Consider the following 21121-nt stretch of genomic DNA (forward strand, 5'->3'; position numbering starts at 1 on the left):
ACATCAGAGCTCTCACACACAGACAAACACACACATCAGAGCTCTCACACACAGACAAACACACACATCAGAGCTCTCACAAAGACAAACACACACATCAGAGCACTCACACACAGACAAACACACACATCAGAGCTCTCACACACAGACAAACACACACATCAGAGCACACACAGACAAACACACAAAGAGCACACACACAGACAGAGCTCTCACACACAGACAAACACACACATCAGAGCTCTCACACACAGACAAACACACACATCAGAGCTCTCACACACAGACAAACACACACATCAGAGCTCTCACACACAGACAAACACACACATCAGAGCTCTCACACACAGACAAACACACACATCAGAGCACTCACACACAGACAAACACACACATCAGAGCTCTCACACACAGACAAACACATACATCAGAGCTCTCACACACAGACAAACACACACATCAGAGCTCTCACACACAGACAAACACACACATCAGAGCACTCACACACAGACAAACACACACATCAGAGCTCTCACACACAGACAAACACATACATCAGAGCTCTCACACACAGACAAACACACACATCACAGCTCTCACACACAGACAAACACACACATCAGAGCTCTCACACACAGACAAACACATACATCAGAGCTCTCACACACAGACAAACACACACATCAGAGCTCGACAAACACACACATCAGAGCTCTCACACACAGACAAACACACACATCAGAGCTCTCACACACAGACAAACACACACTCTCACACACAGAGCACACACATCAGAGCTCTCACACACAGACAAACACACACATCAGAGCTCTCACACACAGACAAACACACACATCAGAGCTCTCACACACAGACAAACACACACATCAGAGCTCTCACACACAGACAAACACATACATCAGAGCTCTCACACACAGACAAACACACACATCAGAGCTCTCACACACAGACAAACACACACATCAGAGCTCTCACACACAGACAAACACATACATCAGAGCTCTCACACACAGACAAACACATACATCAGAGCTCTCACACACAGACAAACACATACATCAGAGCTCTCATGCACAGACAAACACACGCATCATAGCTCTCACGCACAGACAAACACACACATCAGAGCTCTCACACACAGACAAACACATACATCAGAGGTCTCACACATAGACAAACACACACATCAGAGCTCTCACACACAGACAAACACACACATCAGAGCTCTCACACACAGACAAACACACACATCAGAGCTCTCACACACAGACAAACACACACATCAGAGCTCTCACACACAGACAAACACATACATCAGAGCTCTCACACACAGACAAACACACACATCAGAGCTCTCACGCACAGACAAACACACACATCAGAGCTCTCACACACAGACAAACACACACATCAGAGCTCTCACGCACAGACAAACACACACATCAGAGCTCTCACGCACAGACAAACACACACATCAGAGCTCTCACGCAGAGACAAACACATACATCAGAGCTCTCACACACACATGGGCACACACACAGATGTACAGTGTCCCACACACATACAATAGCATAGTTTTCTTCAGCAGTGTGTTAGTGGTGGGGAGGGATAACGATACCGTACGGAGAGCTAGCCTTCAAGTGGGCCAACGAATACAGTCCCCTTCCTCTACCCATACTGGCACTGATGTACATTCATCTAAACACTGGGTATATTTGAAACAAATGTTTTTCGCCCTAACATAACCATAGAAACCAATGGTGTCTCTGTCTGACAACTTTGTGCAATGCCAATGACAGACAACCTTTGACATTTTCCTACTCTACCACTCTGCTTCTTTTGATACAGCTCTCAGTAAGAGGCCAGTGCTCTGGAGTCTGACAGGGAAGGCACGGGGAGAAGGACCTCAAGGGCTGTCCTCCTGTGTGCCCGATAGCCTTGACAGGTTGGACACAGATATCAAACACATGGGGGGAGAACCTCACGAATGTGCTTTCAGGGTGGAGAGAGAGGAGGAAGGTCTGCTCAACACACACTTCCCATGCGCTCTGCATCTTGACACACTCCCTCCATGTGTTCTTCACCCCCCCCACGAGGTCAGCACAAAAGGTCAAAGGTCAGACAACCGACCCACCACAACCAATCAGAGGGCTTATTTTCACCTCTCTTTCCTCTCATATGCCAGTCAAAATAAAGTGTGATTGAACATTTGCAGGACTTTCTTCCCCATTGCCTTAGTCCAGCCAGTCTTAGCCAATCTCCTAACAGGCTTCCAGCCCACCTAGCACACATACAGAGAGCAGTCAACCTAGCACACATACAGAGAGCAGTCAACCTAGCACACATACAGAGAGCAGTCAACCTAGCACACATACAGAGAGCAGTCAACCTAGCACACATACAGAGAGCAGTCAACCTAGCACACATACAGAGAGCAGTCAACCTAGCACACAAACAGAGAGCAGTCAACCTAGCACACAGACAGAGAGCAGTCAACCTAGCACACAGACAGAGAGCAGTCAACCTAGCACACAGACAGAGAGCAGTCAACCTAGCACACATACAGAGAGCAGTCAACCTAGCACACATACAGAGAGCAGTCAACCTAGCACACAGACAGAGAGCAGTCAACCTAGCACACATACAGAGAGCAGTCAACCTAGCACACATACAGAGAGCAGTCAACCTAGCACACATACAGAGAGCAGTCAACCTAGCACACATACAGAGAGCAGTCAACCTAGCACACAGACAGAGAGCAGTCAACCTAGCACACAGACAGAGAGCAGTCAACCTAGCACACAGACAGAGAGCAGTCAACCTAGCACACAGACAGAGAGCAGTCAACCTAGCACACATACAGAGAGCAGTCAACCTAGCACACAGACAGAGAGCAGTCAACCTAGCACACATACAGAGAGCAGTCAACCTAGCACACATACAGAGAGCAGTCAACCCAGCACACATACAGAGAGCAGTCAACCTAGCACACATACAGAGAGCAGTCAACCTAGCACACATACAGAGAGCAGTCAACCTAGCACACATACAGAGAGCAGTCAACCTAGCACACATACAGAGAGCAGTCAACCTAGCACACAGACAGAGAGCCGTCAACCTTCCAAAAGACTCTTCGTTCAACACACTGTCCTCACTAAGTGGATTAGGGAATCCAAAAAGCTTGTAAAAGTATGCCGAGCTTCTCCCGTGTGCGCAGAGGGAATGAAGAAGTAGAGGGGACGAAGAAGGGGAAGGGGAAAAGGAAGGCGAGTTAAGAGCGAGTATAGAATCTCTGATCCTGGTAATGAAGCCTGTCTCATTTCGCCACTGAATTATTGATGATGGGGAACTTTGTCTAATGCAAAAGGGCCATCAACTGGTGACAATGTTGCTTTTCAATTATTAGAGGCGCACTGCGCCAGATCAAAGGGCTTTGATTGGAGCCGTAAATTCCCGAAGCGCTTCCCTCATCCATCCCCTCACCTCCCTTCCTCTCTCATCCCCCTCATCCCCCTCCATCCCACAGCGGTGGAAGAGGAAAGAAAGAAGCAGGCCGATAGAGGGGGGATTTGGTGCGATCCTGCCGCAGAGGACTCAGGGACCACGAATAGACATTTGACCACGATTTAACAGTAACTCCTGTTTCAGCAGCCTTTAAAGACCCTTGAAATCAAAGTAAATGTCTGCTCATTATTTCCTACTCCTAACCCTGATGTCAATCAAAGGTAGAGATGAAAGAACATTTTGAGAGACATCTTCAGGTACTTTAACAGCCCTAACTCATGGACAGTATGTCGTCACCAGAGGAACCTTTAACTAACCTCTCACCTTTCCCACAGATAAGAGAAGCCTGGTAGGTCAGGCTAAGGGCCGTGTAATCAGGGTCAAAGGTCATAATAGAGAGGGTTCTTGTGAAACCAAGGACCAAGTTCTAACTGACGGTTCTAAACTGCATGAAAAGAGTGAGGGATCAAGGAAGAAGTGGGAACATGGTGTGTGTGTGTGTGTGTGTGTGTGTGTGTGTGTGTGTGTGTGTGTGTGTGTGTGTGTGTGTGTGTGTGTGTGTGTGTGTGTGTGTGTGTGTGTGTGTATAAGTAAAAACTTCAGAGGTAAAGTAAACTCATTAAGGGGGTCTGTGTTCTCAGTGTTCATAAATCAGCCAGTAGCCAGTCTGAACCTCTGGGAGGTAAACCGACCCCCGTAGGACCTTACAACCCATAAAACACACACACAACTGCCCTTTCAAGTGCTGAGATCACGTTCAGAGCCACACCCAGACACAACTGCTGCTACCAGTGATGGGTGGTCATACATATGTGCACACACACTCAGGACCAAGATACTGGGCATCACCCAAGAAAGTATGAGTAACTCCCTACTTCAGATCACATCATATTTTAGGCCCGCGTTGCGTTTTGTTGTTTAATATTATTAATAGTTCATCACATCGGGACTGGTTAATAATTCAGTGTAATTTCCACCAGGATACTGGACCGTGAGATGATGTAATCCCAGTATGAAATTCAGAAATTAGGCCCAGAAAAATAACAGTGATGAGATGTAGGCTTGCGGTATATCAAAGGCCTTTCTTTTCATGTTGCTGTGTGAGTGGCGGGGCTGAGGGTGTGTGGATGTACTGCATGCCCCCATGGGGTGATACGCCTTTGCTTTAGATGGGCCTTTGTGGATTGTTTTACTCTATTTTTTTTACTGAGCTTCTAGTCTTCAGAAAGCTGCTCAATATACTGTATACTGAACAAAAATATAAACGCAACGATTTCAAATATTTTACGGAGTTAGAGTAAGTGTCACGATCGTCGTAAGGAGCGGACCAAAATGCAGCGTGGAATGTGTTCATGATGATATTTTAATTTAAAAAAGCACTGAAAACTGAATACAAAACAATAAACGAAAGTGAAGCTATAAGAACTGTACTGACACAAGCAACTAACAAAGACAGTCACCCACATTGACAAAACAGGCTACCTAAATATGGTTCCCAATCAGAGACAACGACAAACACCTGCCTCTGATTGAGAACCATATCAGGCCAAACACAGAAACAGACAAACTAGACATCCAACATAGAATGCCCACTCAGATCACACCCTGACCAAACAAAACATAGAACATACAAAGCAAACTATGGTCAGGGTGTGACAGTAAGGAAATCATTCATTTGAAATAAATTCATTACGCCCTAATCTATGGATTTCACATGACTGGGCAGGGGTGCAGTCAATGGGTGGGCCTGGAGGGCATATGCCCACCAACTTGACAGCCAGGCCCAGCCAATGGGGAGCCAGGCCCAGCCAATGGGGAGTCAGGCCCTGCCAATGGGGAGCCAGGCCCAGCCAATCAGAATGAGGTTTTCCCCACAAAAGGGCTTTATTACAGACAGAAATATTCCTCTTATTTCAGCTCATGAAACATGGGACAAACACTTTACATGTTGCATTTATATTTTTGTTCAGTGTAATTGTGTTAGTTGAATGTATTTATTTAAACATGCTTTTAAGTGAAGCTGGTATCAAATGTGTTCAATTCTTCGAAGTAATAGAAAGCCTATAGCCCACCAGACAAATAGCAAAGCAGGACTGTAAAGTAAGGCTTTACCGACTGTTGTCTATCGGACAGAGGGAGAAACCTGAGTCACACTCACTTCTAGTTTCAGCTCCCCATTAAGTTCCTGTTGCCTTTTCTCTCCCCTGGAACATGCTAGACCCTCCCCCATGAACCTGGATGAAACAAACCGGCAAAACCTCAATTAATAAGAAAAAAATATATATTAAATGAGTTTGGAAAATAACATGGCTCTCCTCCCCCCAAAAGCCTGATTGGATGGGCTTCTGATGTATATTCCAGAGTTTGGTTAATTAGTGTGTGTTTGTGTGTGATAGTTCGGAATCTGATTTAAGATGATTTGCCAAGCAGCATTGTAATTTTGCTCTGTGCCTCCTTGGCTGCATTTAGACAGGCAGCCAAATTCTGATATTGCCATGGAAGCACAGTTTTGCCTCCGTCTCTGGTTAGACGGCAGAATGGGTATTTCATTTTGATTGCATTCATCCCTCACATGCATGCATACATACACACAAATGCACAAAATGCGAGCACACACACACACACACACAAACACACACACACACACACACACACACTCACAAGCTAGGGAACTGATGGCACTAATGTATTCTCATGTCTTTGCTCTGGCGAGGTGTGAATTATTTTGTCCCTTGAGTAACACATCACACACTCACACACATACACACATACCCTCACACACACGCCTGGATACATACACTTTAAGAGCTTGTTAAAGAGCTTGTTTCTCCAACTACCAGGGGGTGGGCCTGGGTAAACTAGGGAATTACTCTTTTACACGGGTAGTTTACTCCCATTTGCCTCCAATCTCAAATAAAGCCCCCAATTGAACGTGAAATCTCCCACCGCCTGTGTTTGTTTGTTGATTTTCCGCCGTGCACAACCTCAGAGCTCGGCGCTCTATTTGATTCATTGATTTCTGCAGCCTTTAAATCTTTAAACGAGACTCTTTTTTTCAGGCAGTTTATTTCTCCCCCTTTGAAGTTGGCATTTCAAAAAGGAGCTCTTCACAGCCCTATGCAAATGATGGTCTATGACAGCGGCCCCCGTACCAAATCGATAACCACATGGTGGGATATTCTCTGGCCTCCATGCTTACATAATATTGATTTCCCATCAAAGGTTTCGACTGCCCAGGGACTTTCCGAAACATGTTGATGGGTTTTTGTGTCCCTCTCATCTACCCCTCGTTTCACATAACTCTCTCCAACAGGGCAAATGTCTGTTTGTGTCTCACAAGATTCAAAACTAAAAACCTAATTAGAAGCCCTATTTCACATTGTGGCCAATGTGGGTTAACTAATAGCAATGACATCATCAAAGAAACACAGTTAGATACATCCACACAGCTTCACATATTCCCTGGGGTGTTTTAGGTGGTGGGAACAGTCTCACAGCAGGAGAGCAGCACTACCATAACAGCAGGTAAGACGTCTGTGTGCAAGTCATTACCTATAAGATGGGGAATTCGAGCATAATGACAGCATGGGTGCATGTGTAGTCTAGTGTGTGTGTGTGTGTGTGTGTGTGTGTGTGTGTGTGTGTGTGTGTGTGTGTGTGTGTGTGTGTGTGTGTGTGTGTGCGTGCGTGCGTGCGTGCGTGCGTGCGTGCGTGCGTGCGTGCGTGCGTGTGCGCCTCTGCCGCGGTGCAGGTGCAGGTGTGCCTCAAGTGGTGCTCTGTGGGCTGTATGGGAGGCCCAGATGTTCCTCAACAACAGCCTGGTTATGTGGTCCATGCCTGGAGTCTAGTCTCATAATGAGCATCCGCTACCACAACACTGCACCTCGTTAACCTGAGTGAGGCTGCTACAGCACTCCAAGTACAAGTTCCCTTCAGGCGCAGATATAGGATCAGCTCATAGATCAGTGTCTAAGGGCATCTTTATCCTATTGTAGTGAGACCAGGCCTTAGCAGGCTAAAGTGAGAGATGGGGAGGAACAGGAGGGATTAGATCTCTGCCACCCTCAGGCTCTAGAGGAACTCCTGAGCACAGCTCTGTCCATATTAGATCAGCTAATGAAGGCCCGTCTGGGGGCACAGGGGAGGCTTCTCTGTAACTGCCCTGAAATGGCACAATCTCCTATGTAAAGTGGGTTTCTACCTTATAATGGAGGTCTAGTAATATGTGTGAGAGAGAATAAGGGGATAGGAGGGGTATAAAAAGAGAAACAAAGAAACAGACCGACACTACTCCAAACAGAGACATAGCACATGCTATCTCTATCGTTACATGGGACCAACACACTATCACGGCTAATTGTGAAATAGACACAAATTACTTATTCGAAATTCGTGACAGGAAAAACGCATTTTGTGTGTATTACACAATTTTCTTTCTTCATAACCCATTCGTGTACATAACACAAATTCCAATTTGTTGTGGCTAACGTTAGCTAGGCTAGCTAGGTGGCTAACTATAAAGTTAGGGGTTAAGGTTAGGGTTAGGTAACATGCTAGCTTAGTAGTTAAAGGGTTAAGGTTAGTGGAAGTGTTGGCTAACAATCAAAGTAGTTGCAAAGTAGTTTAAAAGCAGTAAGTAGTTGCAAAGTTGCTAATTAGCTAAAATGCTAAAGTTGTCAGTGATGAGATTTGAACACACAACCTTTGGGTTGATAGATGTAGTAACAAAAGTTCAATCAGCAAGGCTGTTCTGAATGGGCGTCACTTTTTATCATCCTCTAAGCATAATATATTAATATAGCTTCCTACCTCACGGCATAGTGGGTATTCATATGGTAGCGTTTATAATGTTACCACGCCTCTCCTCCTCCTTTAATATTAGCAAGCGTGACGAATTGACCTATTAACATCAGCCTATGATCACGGCACACTAAGGCGATGTCACCCTGCTTGCTGTTTAACCTATGGGCTCAATTGTACAATAATCACTTTTGCTTCTTTCAACCAATGGGCATAAATCCAGGGGAGTATTTATATGTCAACTCACCTCTTGTGTCTCTCACTTGCTGTCTTACAGTAACAGTCTTCCAAACATCCTTCTACCTCCTCACCACCACATGAAGGCCCGTCATCGGAACCCCATTCTCCCAGAGGGGGGTGTCAGCTGCCCAGCAAAGGGTTACCTGTTATCCACATTTGACTCCGAGGAGCATTTCTCATCCTATACTCAAATGAACTAGGATTTAAATGCACTGTATACAAAATCGAAATACATAACCTTTTTTGTGTTTCTGTCACAAGATTCCAATATGCAATGTGTCTATTTTAAAACAATCAGTGATAATGGGTTGATGAGACGTTCTAGCTCCTGATCCTATGAGTGAGTCTATAATACATGAATGCATGTCCCATTCCATTCCTTCTCAATGACCACACACACAAACACCTTCCCAGATGCTGGCTGCATGACTGACGTCAAAACTGCACACTGTTCTCCTCTGGGGGCTCTGAACACTAGAAAAGCAGGGACATACAGTCCATTGATCTGTTGATGGAACAACACAGCTGGGCTGGGCTGAAGGGCTGCACACACACACATCTAAAAACTCACATCATTAGCTGTGAGAGAAAGTGAATGCCTAAATCCCTGATCACAGTGTGTATGTTGTATTTTTTAAAGAAGAGAATTTCAAGTGCAAGCTGCCTCTGCTGTTGATGGAGAGGGATTTCAGAAGCGTTTATTTATGTGTCTCCAGGAATTAATATAAATCCCAGTTTGAGCGTGTCCAATTTCACATAAAGAGTGGCAGGGGAGATCTGATTTGTGTGCATACAGTGCCTTCAGAAAGTATTCACACCACATGACTATTTCCAGATTTTGTTGTGTTACAGCCTGAATATAAAATCGATTAAATTTAGATTTTTTTTGTCACTTGCCTACACACAATACCCCATAATGTCAAATAGGAATGATGTTTTTCCACATTTTTCCAATTGAATTACAAATGAAAAGCTGAAATGTCTTTAGTCAATAAGTACTCAACCCCTTTGTCATGGCAAGTTTAAATAAGTTAAGGAGTGAACATTTTCTTAACAAGTCACATAATAAAATACACTACCGTTCAAAAGTTTGGGGTCACTTAGAAATGTCCTTGTTTTTGAAAGGAAAGCACAAATGACTGATCAAATTGAAATTGATCAGAAATACAGTGTTAATGTTGTAAATGACTATTGTAGCTGGAAACGATAGATTTTTAATGGAATATCTACATAGGCGTACAGTGGCCCTTTATCAGCAACCATCACTCCTGTGTTCCAATGGCATGTTGTGTTAGCTAATTCAAGTTTATCATTTTAAAAGGTTAATTGATCATTAGAAAACCCTTTTGCAATTATGTTAGCACAGCTGAAAACTGTTGTGCTGATTAAAGAAGTAATAAGACGGTCCTTCTTTAGAAGAAACTTCTTTGTTTCTGTCCATTTTGAGCCTGTAATCAAACTCACAAATGCTGATGCTCCAGATACTCAACTAGTCTAAAGAAGGCCAGTTTTATTGCTTCTTTAATCAAGCAAATTCTAGAGGAAAACCTGGTTCAGTCTGCTTTCCACCAGACACTGGGAGATGAATTCACCTTTCAGCAGGACAATAATGTAAAACACAAGGTCAAATCTACACTGGAGTTCCTTAGCAAGAAGACAGTGAATGTTCTTGAGTGGCCGAGAGACAGTTTAAATTTAAATTTACTTGAACATCTATGGCAAGAAGTGAAAATGGTTGTCTAGCTAGCAATGATCAAAACCAATTTGACAGAGCTTGAAGAATTTAGAAAAGAATAATGGGCAAATGTTGCACAATCCAGGTGTGGAAAGCTCTTAGAGACTTACCCAGAAAGACTCACAGCTGTAATCACTGCCAAAGGTGCTTCTACAAAGTATTGACTCAGTGGTGTGAATACTTATGTAAATTAGATATTGCTGTATTTAATTTTCATCAAATTTCCTAACATTTCTAAAAACATGTTGTGTGTAGGTGGGTGAGAAAAAGTATCTATTTAATCCATTTTGAATTCAGTCTGTAAAACAAAATGTGGAATAAGACAAGGGATATGAATACTTACTGAAGGCTGTATGTGTGTGCCTGTGTATGTGAGAGTGTGTATATATGGGAGGGAGTCCGCCGGTGAACTGTTAGTGGTGCGGGTGGGTCAGGATGTTCGGGGGCCAGTGGAGGTTCGAGTGACCTTGTCCTAGTTCGTCATAATAAATGGTCTCCCTAGGGCTAGTGTGGAGCGGCTGTCAATAACCTATTATAACACAATGGAGAGGGCTGAGCCTCACTCTGGCATGAAGTTCCATTATGAGGGAGAGAGAGAGAGGGAGGGGGGGGCAATCAGATGAAAATGAGAGGTGAGAGAGAGAGAGAGAGAGAGAGAGAGAGAGAGAGAGAGAGAGAGAGAGAGAGAGAGAGAGAAAGATAGATAGATAGAGAGAAAGACCATCACTATATCCCGAGGCTAAGTCCAAGTTCCTGTCTTTGTGTGTGTGCATTCCCTTACAGCTGTAACGCTAATTCAGGCAGACCCAAACAGTTCTTCAGGGCCTCATTTGGTCCAAAAAAAGACCATTCTGGAGAGGTTTAGCTTCCTCACAATGATTTATCCTCCAGCGAGCTGCAGAAGGCCACACGCCGAGGTACAGGCACACACACATTGACAAAGATAAACACACAGGACTATCAACAAAAATACATAAATAGGCATATAGATTAGATAGAAGTATAAACCAATGCATTAACGCCCATATGTGTACCACAACGACACACACATTCCCCTTTCTCCTCCTATACGACTGAGCTAACATTGCATGTGTACGTATCTTTAATGATGTATACAGGTCCACAGGCATGTCTCGAAGCCATACTGTAAACAGCAGATGGGAGAACGGTTTAATTGTCAGAAGTGGAGTCAGAAGGAGGAGACGCTGGTGGTACAGCAGGTCTAGAAGTACATTGTCTGGTTGCTTTAGCCCAGGGTGAGGCCAGAAATAAAGAAATAGATAAATAAAGAGAAATTAGGGGAAGGAAGAAAGAAACCCTATCAAGCCGTGCCTGTCATCCAAATGTGTCACCCAAGGGCTCCCAAGCAGAGGAAATGTATGAAAGCATATTTTTTGCACCGTTATAATTTGATTACGGGACAGGGAGTGGGTGCACACACACACACACACACACACACGCACACACCTAAATAAAGGGCAGGAGAAGGGGAAAAGATAAGCTCACACCAACTTACTCTCAAACAGCAATCCCCAGGTACGACATATATACCTGATATACATGAGTACACAAACACAGTTCACACTCACATATGTTTATATTAAATCCTTATCTCCGGGATATTATTCAATGTGGTACTGAGACAGACACAAAGTGTGATTTCTGGCATCCGGCTCCTCCACAGTCACTTCTAATCTAACTGGAAGAACAGAGAGCCACTCCAGAAAAGTCCAGTCAGCAGCAAGCCCAGTCAGTCTGGTGTCTGTAAACTCTACAGTGTGTGGGCCCCAATTTATCAACCTCCTTTTCCGCCAGCTGACGAAGGTACTTTCTCGTCTCTCTCATTTCTCTCCCTCTGCCTCCCTTTCTTTTTCACTCGTTCCATCACCCCAGGGCCAGCTCTCCCTGCTGTGTTTGGGGAAAGATAAAGTTGTTTCTCGCAGAGGTTTTCCAAACTTTCATGGGTGCTAGCCCTGGATCCCCCTAGGGCAGGAGAATGGAAGGAACGGAGCTCTCCCACACACTCGACACACACAATCCATTATTGGCATTTACTAAGCCAATACACACATCCTGGAGGGAGAGACTTGGGAAAAAGTGCCCCTCAGCATTGTACTGTAGACACACACATGCACACACTTTGAGTCGGCTCTACTTGCATTGTTTCACCTACATGTGCTGACGGCAGAGTGCCGAGCCCCCTTAAAGCAATTAACCAGGGCTGCAGAAATCAAAATGTTTGAAAGGAAACCGCATGGAAAACAAATATGACCAATGGACCACTAATTCTTCTTGGGATAAGGGGCGCAAAGCCAGAAGGAGAGCCTGCCTGCCCTTGATATTGGAAGGGGGCACACTGCCCGGTGCAGAATCATTGTTAAGTGGCCCTGGAAACGCATAACTCCCCTTTATACACATAATGCCCCCAGCCGTGTATAAACATAATGCCCCCAGCCGTGTATAAACATAATGCCCCCAGCCGTGTATAAACATAATGCCCCCAGCCGTGTATAAACATAATGCCCCCAGCCGTGTATAAACATAATGCCCCCAGCCGTGTATAAACATAATGCCCCCAGCCGTGTATACACATAATGCCCCCAGCCGTGTATAAACATAATGCCCCCAGCCGTGTATAAACATAATGCCCCCAGCCGTGTATACACATAATGCCCCCAGCCGTGTATACACATAATGTCCCCAGCCGTGTATAAACATAATGCCCCCAGCCGTGTATAAACATAATGCCCCCCCAGCCGTGTATACACATAATGCCCCCAGCCGTGTATAAACATAATGCCCACAGCCGTGTATAAACATAATGCCCCCAGCCGTGTATAAACATAATGCCCCCAGCCGTGTATAAACATAATGCCCCCAGCCGTGTATACACATAATGCCCCCAGCCGTGTATAAACATAATGCCCCCAGCCGTGTATAAACATAATGCCCCCAGCCGTGTATACACATAATGCCCCCAGCCGTGTATAAACATAATGCCCCCAGCCGTGTATAAACATAATGCCCCCAGCCGTGTATAAACATAATGCCCCCAGCCGTGTATAAACATAATGCCCCCAGCCGTGTATACACATAATGCCCCCAGCCGTGTATAAACATAATGCCCCCAGCCGTGTATACACATAATGCCCCCAGCCGTGTATAAACATAATGCCCCCAGCCGTGTATACACATAATGCCCCCAGCCGTGTATAAACATAATGCCCCCAGCCGTGTATACACATAATGCCCCCAGCCGTGTATAAACATAATGCCCCCAGCCGTGTATAAACATAATGCCCCCAGCCGTGTATAAACATAATGCCCCCAGCCGTGTATAACATAATGCCCCCAGCCGTGTATAAACATAATGCCCCCAGCCGTGTATAACATAATGCCCCCAGCCGTGTATAAACATAATGCCCCCAGCCGTGTATACACATAATGCCCCCAGCCGTGTATAAACATAATGCCCCCAGCCGTGTATACACATAATGCCCCCAGCCGTGTATAAACATAATGCCCCCAGCCGTGTATACACATAATGCCCCCAGCCGTGTATACACATAATGCCCCCAGCCGTGTATAAACATAATGCCCCCAGCCGTGTATACACATAATGCCCCCAGCCGTGTATACACATAATGCCCCCAGCCGTGTATAAACATAATGCCCCCAGCCGTGTATACACATAATGCCCCCAGCCGTGTATAAACATAATGCCCCCAGCCGTGTATAAACATAATGCCCCCAGCCGTGTATAAACATAATGCCCCCAGCCGTGTATACACATAATGCCCCCAGCCGTGTATAACATAATGCCCCCAGCCGTGTATACACATAATGCCCCCAGCCGTGTATAAACATAATGCCCCCAGCCGTGTATACACATAATGCCCCCAGCCGTGTATACACATAATGCCCCCCGTGTGGCACATATGCCCCCAGCATAATAATGCCCCCAGCCGTGTATACACATAATGCCCCCAGCCGTGTATACACATAATGCCCCCAGCCGTGTATAAACATAATGCCCCCAGCCGTGTATACACATAATGCCCCCAGCCGTGTATAAACATAATGCCCCCAGCCGTGTATACACATAATGCCCCCAGCCGTGTATACACATAATGCCCCCAGCCGTGTATACACATAATGCCCCCAGCCGTGTATACACATAATGCCCCCAGCCGTGTATAAACATAATGCCCCCAGCCGTGTATACACATAATGCCCCCAGCCGTGTATAAACATAATGCCCCCAGCCGTGTATAACATAATGCCCCCAGCCGTGTATAAACATAATGCCCCCAGCCGTGTATAAACATAATGCCCCCAGCCGTGTATAAACATAATGCCCCCAGCCGTGTATAAACATAATGCCCCCAGCCGTGTATAAACATAATGCCCCCAGCCGTGTATACACATAATGCCCCCAGCCGTGTATACACATAATGCCCCCCAGCCGTGTATAAACATAATGCCCCCAGCCGTGTATACACATAATGCCCCCAGCCGTGTATACACATAATGCCCCCCCAGCCGTGTATACACATAATGCCCCCAGCCGTGTATACACATAATGCCCCCAGCCGTGTATACACATAATGCCCCCCAGCCGTGTATACACATAATGCCCCCAGCCGTGTATACACATAATGCCCCCAGCCGTGTATACACATAATGCCCCCAGCCGTGTATACACATAATGCCCCCAGCCGTGTATACACATAATGCCCCCCCAGCCGTGTATACACATAATGCCCCCCCAGCCGTGTATACACATAATGCCCCCCCAGCCGTGTATACACTTAATGCTATAATGGTTAAAGACAAACCACCACCCTCTGTGTGTGTGACCGGCTTGTTAATTAAATGGTATTTGACACCAAAGTTGAGTCACCAACACTGGTGTCCTCTGAACCTTGTCTTCCCACTCACAGGTTTAAGCAAGGCCAATGTGGCCTACAACTAATCATGGACACATGGGAAGACACAAATGTAGGAACACACATGTATGCGTGTATGTACAGCACATAACAGATCAGTAATATTGAGCTTTCTTCAAGTGAAAGACAACTTCAATTCACATCCAGAAATAAAACAGTACTTGAATCTGTTCTACAGCTGGCATTGTAAGGCCTGAGAAGTACCAGACATGGAAGACAAAGACGAAAAGTGAGGAGAAAGAGAAACACTGAGTGTGTGTGCGTGTGTGTGCGTGTGTGTGTGTGTGTGTGTGTGTGTGTGTGTGTGTGTGTGTGTGTGTGTGTGTGTGTGTGTGTGTGTGTGTGTGTGTGCGTGGGTGCGTGCGCGTGCGTGCGTGTGTGTGTGTGTGTGTGTGTGCGTGCGTGTGTGTGTGCGTGTGTGTGTGTGTGGAAAGACAAACAAAGGGGTGGAAAGTCATCTTGACCCATCCACACACTTGGGGCAGATTGTGTTATCTGAAAGCATCTACTCTTTAGAACGGGAAAAAAGAACCATTCCTCTTCTAACACACTCAAACGGAATGTGGCACTCGGCTTGACAATAGTTTGAACAGTATAATTATGTCCCCAAAGACCTTTGCATTGGCGCTCTCCCTAGCATGGCCACAAGAGAGGAAAACAATACTTCTGATTACATGTGGTTAACTCCAAGACATTCCCCATGCCAGTGAATGTATCTAAGATGCATGTGTTTAACTTATTAGGCAGTGAATGTAATACTTTAATTGGCTATATGGGGAGATAATATGCATTATTAAACAAATCTCACAAACAAACACTTGAACACCATTAAGAATATAAGGCCTAGGCTATAATTGGGATGTGCAGTGAACACACAGGCAGACATCCTTACAACACATGCAGACATCATCTAGTTTGACATAAAGACTACACAGGCACACTGGGTCTGTCTAGTAGACTCTTGTGGGGGGGCTCTCTCAAGCATTTTGGTAGGGTTTGCTGATAGATAAAAGTGTCCCTGCTCCATTTTGACAATTCCACACAGTACATTTTGGTCGTTATTCTATTTGAACTCGCTCCAGTATCAAAAGAAAAGTATTTTTCTCTCATCTCTGCAGCTTGTACAAGAACATTCCTCCTAGCAGCACAACATCTATATTATAATCTATCTACTTATATTCAAACTGAGGACTTCAACAAGATGTAAGACGACATTATCTTCATGGGAGAAGCTTCCGTTAGCATCCGGGCGGGAAAGGTTTTATTAATTAATTTCTCATTTTTATGCAGCGCCGACAAATATAAATCATGTAGACAATCTGTTGGTTGACCTAATTTACCGGGTGAGGCTTGTGTTAATAATTAAGCGCCAATTGAATATGACTTGAAGTTTCCTGGTTTAATCATATGTTGTAGCACAACATTACAACAATGCAATAAATACTGAGTAATGAGTTTAGTGCGGAAGATCTGAATTCTAGTAAACTTTAGGCATGAGAGCCACACTGAATAAACCAGACTCCAAAGTCCCTTATGCAAACAAACTCATCTCCCGTGAAGTCAGATGTCTAGGTTTGTAAAACCACATGTGCCAGACTAGGAAAGTCAGGGTGAATAAAGAATCATAATTACTCTAAATAAACAGTGGATGAGGCAGAGTTCTCCTTTTGAAAACGTGATTACCTCTAGATCCACTTGACATGTCAGAGGATAGTTTTTCTGTGGTGATTAAGGCACTTGGCCAAACATGTACTTTAGGGAGCAATCAAATCCTCACCTGGACAACTTTTCATTATATGATGTTAATGAGGGTTGGCCTGTCTGAATTCAATCCTAGACTAAATCCGAGCAATAAATGTTTTTCAGTTGTGACTATCATCTAAAACACCAGGCTAATCGTTAGGCCTGTTATACAGGCTACGGTAATGTCTTCAACTTTATCACCATCTCCAGATTCATAATTCTTAAACGTATAACTAGCATAATGGTTGAGGATACAGACAAGCAACCAAAAATGCATTTCTTTGTCCATAAAATCTATTTGGCAAAATCTCTACAGATGTCCTTAATAGCGCCAGAGCACACCCATACATTGACACTCATGTGTTGGGCACTGGGGACATTGGGCAGAAGTGTCTTGTATGCGTAGCCACACACACATTTCCATCATCCAAGCGCTATAATCCTGTTTACCCAATTAGCGACCTGCCGGGAACAAATAACACCTTCACCTAGCGTGTCAATGATGTGTAATCAACATAGAGCGGACACATGCATCCCAGCGTGCGATAAATAGCCAAATAGGTTCTTGAGAATATCATTACGCGCAGCCTGACTGACAACTGGCCATGCAGTAGAATTAAGACTAATTAAATAAAAGTCCATATTGTACTTCAAAATGTAGGCTATATATTATGCAAAACAACAAAAACATCGGCCATAAGGAATTCTGAATGAATAAGATACTGCCAGGTTCCGTTGCCAACTGATCTCCTAATGCGCAAAGTGCTGCAGCTCAGCTCGCGCATCCAACGGATGAAATATAAATATACCCAAACCAAACATCACCTTATTCACACCTGATATCAAGTTATTGTCCAATTTTAAAATTATTCTGCGGAAGTGCGCGATATATTTTTCATTAATTGTTTTACATTGCAGCCTAAAACATAGCTAAACATGTTTTTTCCCCATGTAGCAACTAAACTTTATCTAAAATCCCCAAGCAAATACAATAGGATACGCTGAGTCTCTCACTCACAATGATGCTTAGACCTATAAAATACTGTTTCACATCAGTGTCGGATATAGTAATGGTGCGCGGCGACAGAGACTTTCCCAAATGAGCCCCATTCAACACTATACCAGCGGCATAGGCATAGCCCACATTTTCCAAACAGACAGGTGCCTCAGACAACTGGCAACTTTTAATGGCAAAGACACTGAAAACACACGACACTGCACCTTTACGCACAGAGACATTACACTCCATTCTTACCTCTGAGGTTTTGGATTTTGACCACGACCTCCGCGGGGGACTTCAGTCTGTGCGCGAGATACAAACGACCCGAGTCCCTCTCGATCTGAACCGGGGAGTCCGCGTCTGATATTACCTCGAACCACTTCTTTTCAAACTTCTGGTCAGGCACCGTGAATATCATGTCACCGACTTTGACATCCTCTGAGACGGTCACTGTGTAGAACAGCTCCTCAGAGACCGCTCGGGGCCTCCTAATCTTCGAGACAGCAGGTCTCTGCACATCAAGGTGAAGTGTCACCGGCTTACTTATCAATGCGACATCTCCATTATCTTGAGCGTAAATACTGACTGTTAGGTTCATGATACCAATGAGAGAACTGACCAGCATTACCTGTCCGGTTTGGGGAACTACGTAGACATGTTGGCAATTTGGAGATGCGTAATAAGTGACCCGGCCATTCTTTCCAACGTCGGAATCCTTTGCAAAAAAACGGACCAATTCGGAACCGATAGGGGTCAATTCATCAACTTTTACCCTTTCGTTTTCCTTGATGAACCGGGGTATGTTGTCGTTTGAATCAAGCACCTCTATTTTAATCACCACGGCACTATTCAAACAACCAGAAAGCACAACCATCAAATCGTACACTGCTATAAACTCTCTGTCCAAAGTTTCTGTGGATTTCAAAATAAGATGCTGTTCTCCGTGAAGGTAAACCAAACGAAAATCTGATGCGTCCTTCCCTTCCAAAGCAATGTCCAGTTCCGAAACATGACAGTTGTTTCCAACCGGTAAAGCGACCCCATCCACCATTGTTCCAGCGTGCGAGTTCTCCACAATTTGTCCATAATACACAGGCAGCTTTGAATTCCCCGTTGAAAATGAAACCAATGCGACAAGCAAAAATGTCTTCAGGGCTACCGTTCCGTTTGTAGCTCCCGTCATGTTTCCATCAAATCAGTTTTGTCACTCTAGTCCAACATAAAAGTTTCTTGAGGCATAAATATTCGAACAATTATTGTTATTAATGCTAGGTGAGTAGATATATGGTGTAAATGTCCCCAAAAGTGCAACGTTTCAGCACTGAAAAAATAGCAGTCCCTCAAAGAACAGCGCCAAAATGACAAATTCGCTTCCAGCTTATTCAGTGAAGCATCACTTGAGCGCATAGAGGACGAATTCTGCATTGACAGGCATAGGCTACACGCCGCAGATGCTCCATGTGGTACTATGATCACCGCCCTTCCAGGCACAGCCAATCGGAGACCGGAATGGGACGTAAAGACAGCTATCGGCCAGCCCACACGCAGTTTGATTTAGCTGCGCAGGACACGAACGTTGGAGAGCTTTTAGTATTCAGGCCCACAATGTAAAATGCTGTGTGCAAGCAATGGGTGAGTTTTGTTTGCTGGAGAGACTTGTCCCCAGAATACACATTCGTTTTCTTGGGTTTGGGCCAAATGTTATCAGTGTTCTGTTGGGCTGCACTACAGGCAACATTATAGGCCTCAAATGTTGACTGGATTACCTCCCCTGATAGAAAGGCTTTATACTAAACAAACGTTTTTATTTTTATTTTTTATTTGTTATGGTTCCTGGTAGGAGTACATTGTTCTGTTTCAACGTGTGACTTCAGGAACCAATTTGTATTCTCACCATTACAAGAATAGTCTAATAAAACAAAACAAATATATTAAAGCTGCAAAATGTAACTTTTGGGGGCACGACCAAATTCACATAGAAATGTGAGTTATAGATGTGTCACTCATTGAAAACAAGTCTAAGAAGTGGTAGATCTGTTTCTATGCTTTCAGTTCTTATGTTTTTGCATCTTTTACTTTCGGTTTTGTACACCAGCTTCAAACAGCAGAAAATACAATGTTTTTGGTTATGGAAAACATATTTCACAGCGGTTTAGATGGTACAATGATACTCTACACTATACTTGCTCGTGTTTTCACATGAACTTAAATTTTGCGAACTATTATAATTTTAGCAGAGCGATTTCTGCATAGGGCATCTTTACATTTTTAGTACCCAATATGCCGAATTACGTTTTTGTCATGCATTTAAAGGGCAGTTCCACCCGAAAACGTCAATTTGGTATTTATTTCATTTCTCCATTGTTGATATATTCCCAAAATGTTTTGCATGTCAGCAATCAAGTTTTCAAATTTTTCATATGAGGCCAAATTCATCATACCGGCTGAAAGTTATTTGTCTTGAAAAGTTGATCGCTGACATGCAAAACGTTTTGAGACAATGTCAACAATGGACAAATGAAACAAATACCAAAATATATCATTTTGGGGTAGAGTTTTCCTTTAATGGTATGTGTTTAGACAGAAATGAATAACTTAATGTATAATCATCACGGCCATATGTAAAGCTATATCATGATTAGTAGATTGGTTACACCTTTGAAATTGGTCAACAAACTGTCTGCTTGATTAGCTTGCACCAAACCTTGACATTTTACACAACTACCTCTTGTTTTTTCTGTAGATTAAAATAATTGTAATTTAATTGGAGGAAAACGGACCACACCATGATGAGTGAAGATTTGGACAAATACTTGCAATGGGTCAATCACAAGTCCAATCGCTCACATGGCTCGGTTTATGTAACATGAAAGAGGAGGATGGCATTGGCGTTCCTCTATGAGTAAGGTGAGTCAACATGTTTTTTTCTACTTGCATGCAAGAACACACACACACACACACACACACACACACACACACACACACACACACACACACACACACACACACACACACACACAACACACACACACAAATCAGGACTATGGACAGTCACATCATATTTATCTTATGTTGATTGGACTAAATCGTTTTTGGTATCTTTTAGTTGTCACTGTATTAGACTAATCA

The 21121-nt window shown here is 44.2% G+C and overlaps 1 protein-coding gene across 1 annotated transcript in view; it reads right to left on the reverse strand.

Moving 5' to 3' along the window:
- LOC118367541 (neural-cadherin-like) overlaps positions 1-19395 on the reverse strand; it is a 189229-nt gene extending 169834 nt beyond the window's left edge. Inside the window, exon 1 of the mRNA XM_052494416.1 lies at positions 18248-19395. Within this exon, the coding sequence (XP_052350376.1) occupies positions 18248-19175 (928 nt within the window). The 5' untranslated portion in view covers positions 19176-19395. The remainder of the gene's footprint in view (positions 1-18247) is intronic.
- Positions 19396-21121: the final 1726 nt, after the last annotated feature.

This window comes from Oncorhynchus keta, chromosome 34 (assembly GCF_023373465.1).
Source record: "Oncorhynchus keta strain PuntledgeMale-10-30-2019 chromosome 34, Oket_V2, whole genome shotgun sequence".
Lineage (NCBI taxonomy): Eukaryota > Metazoa > Chordata > Actinopteri > Salmoniformes > Salmonidae > Oncorhynchus > Oncorhynchus keta.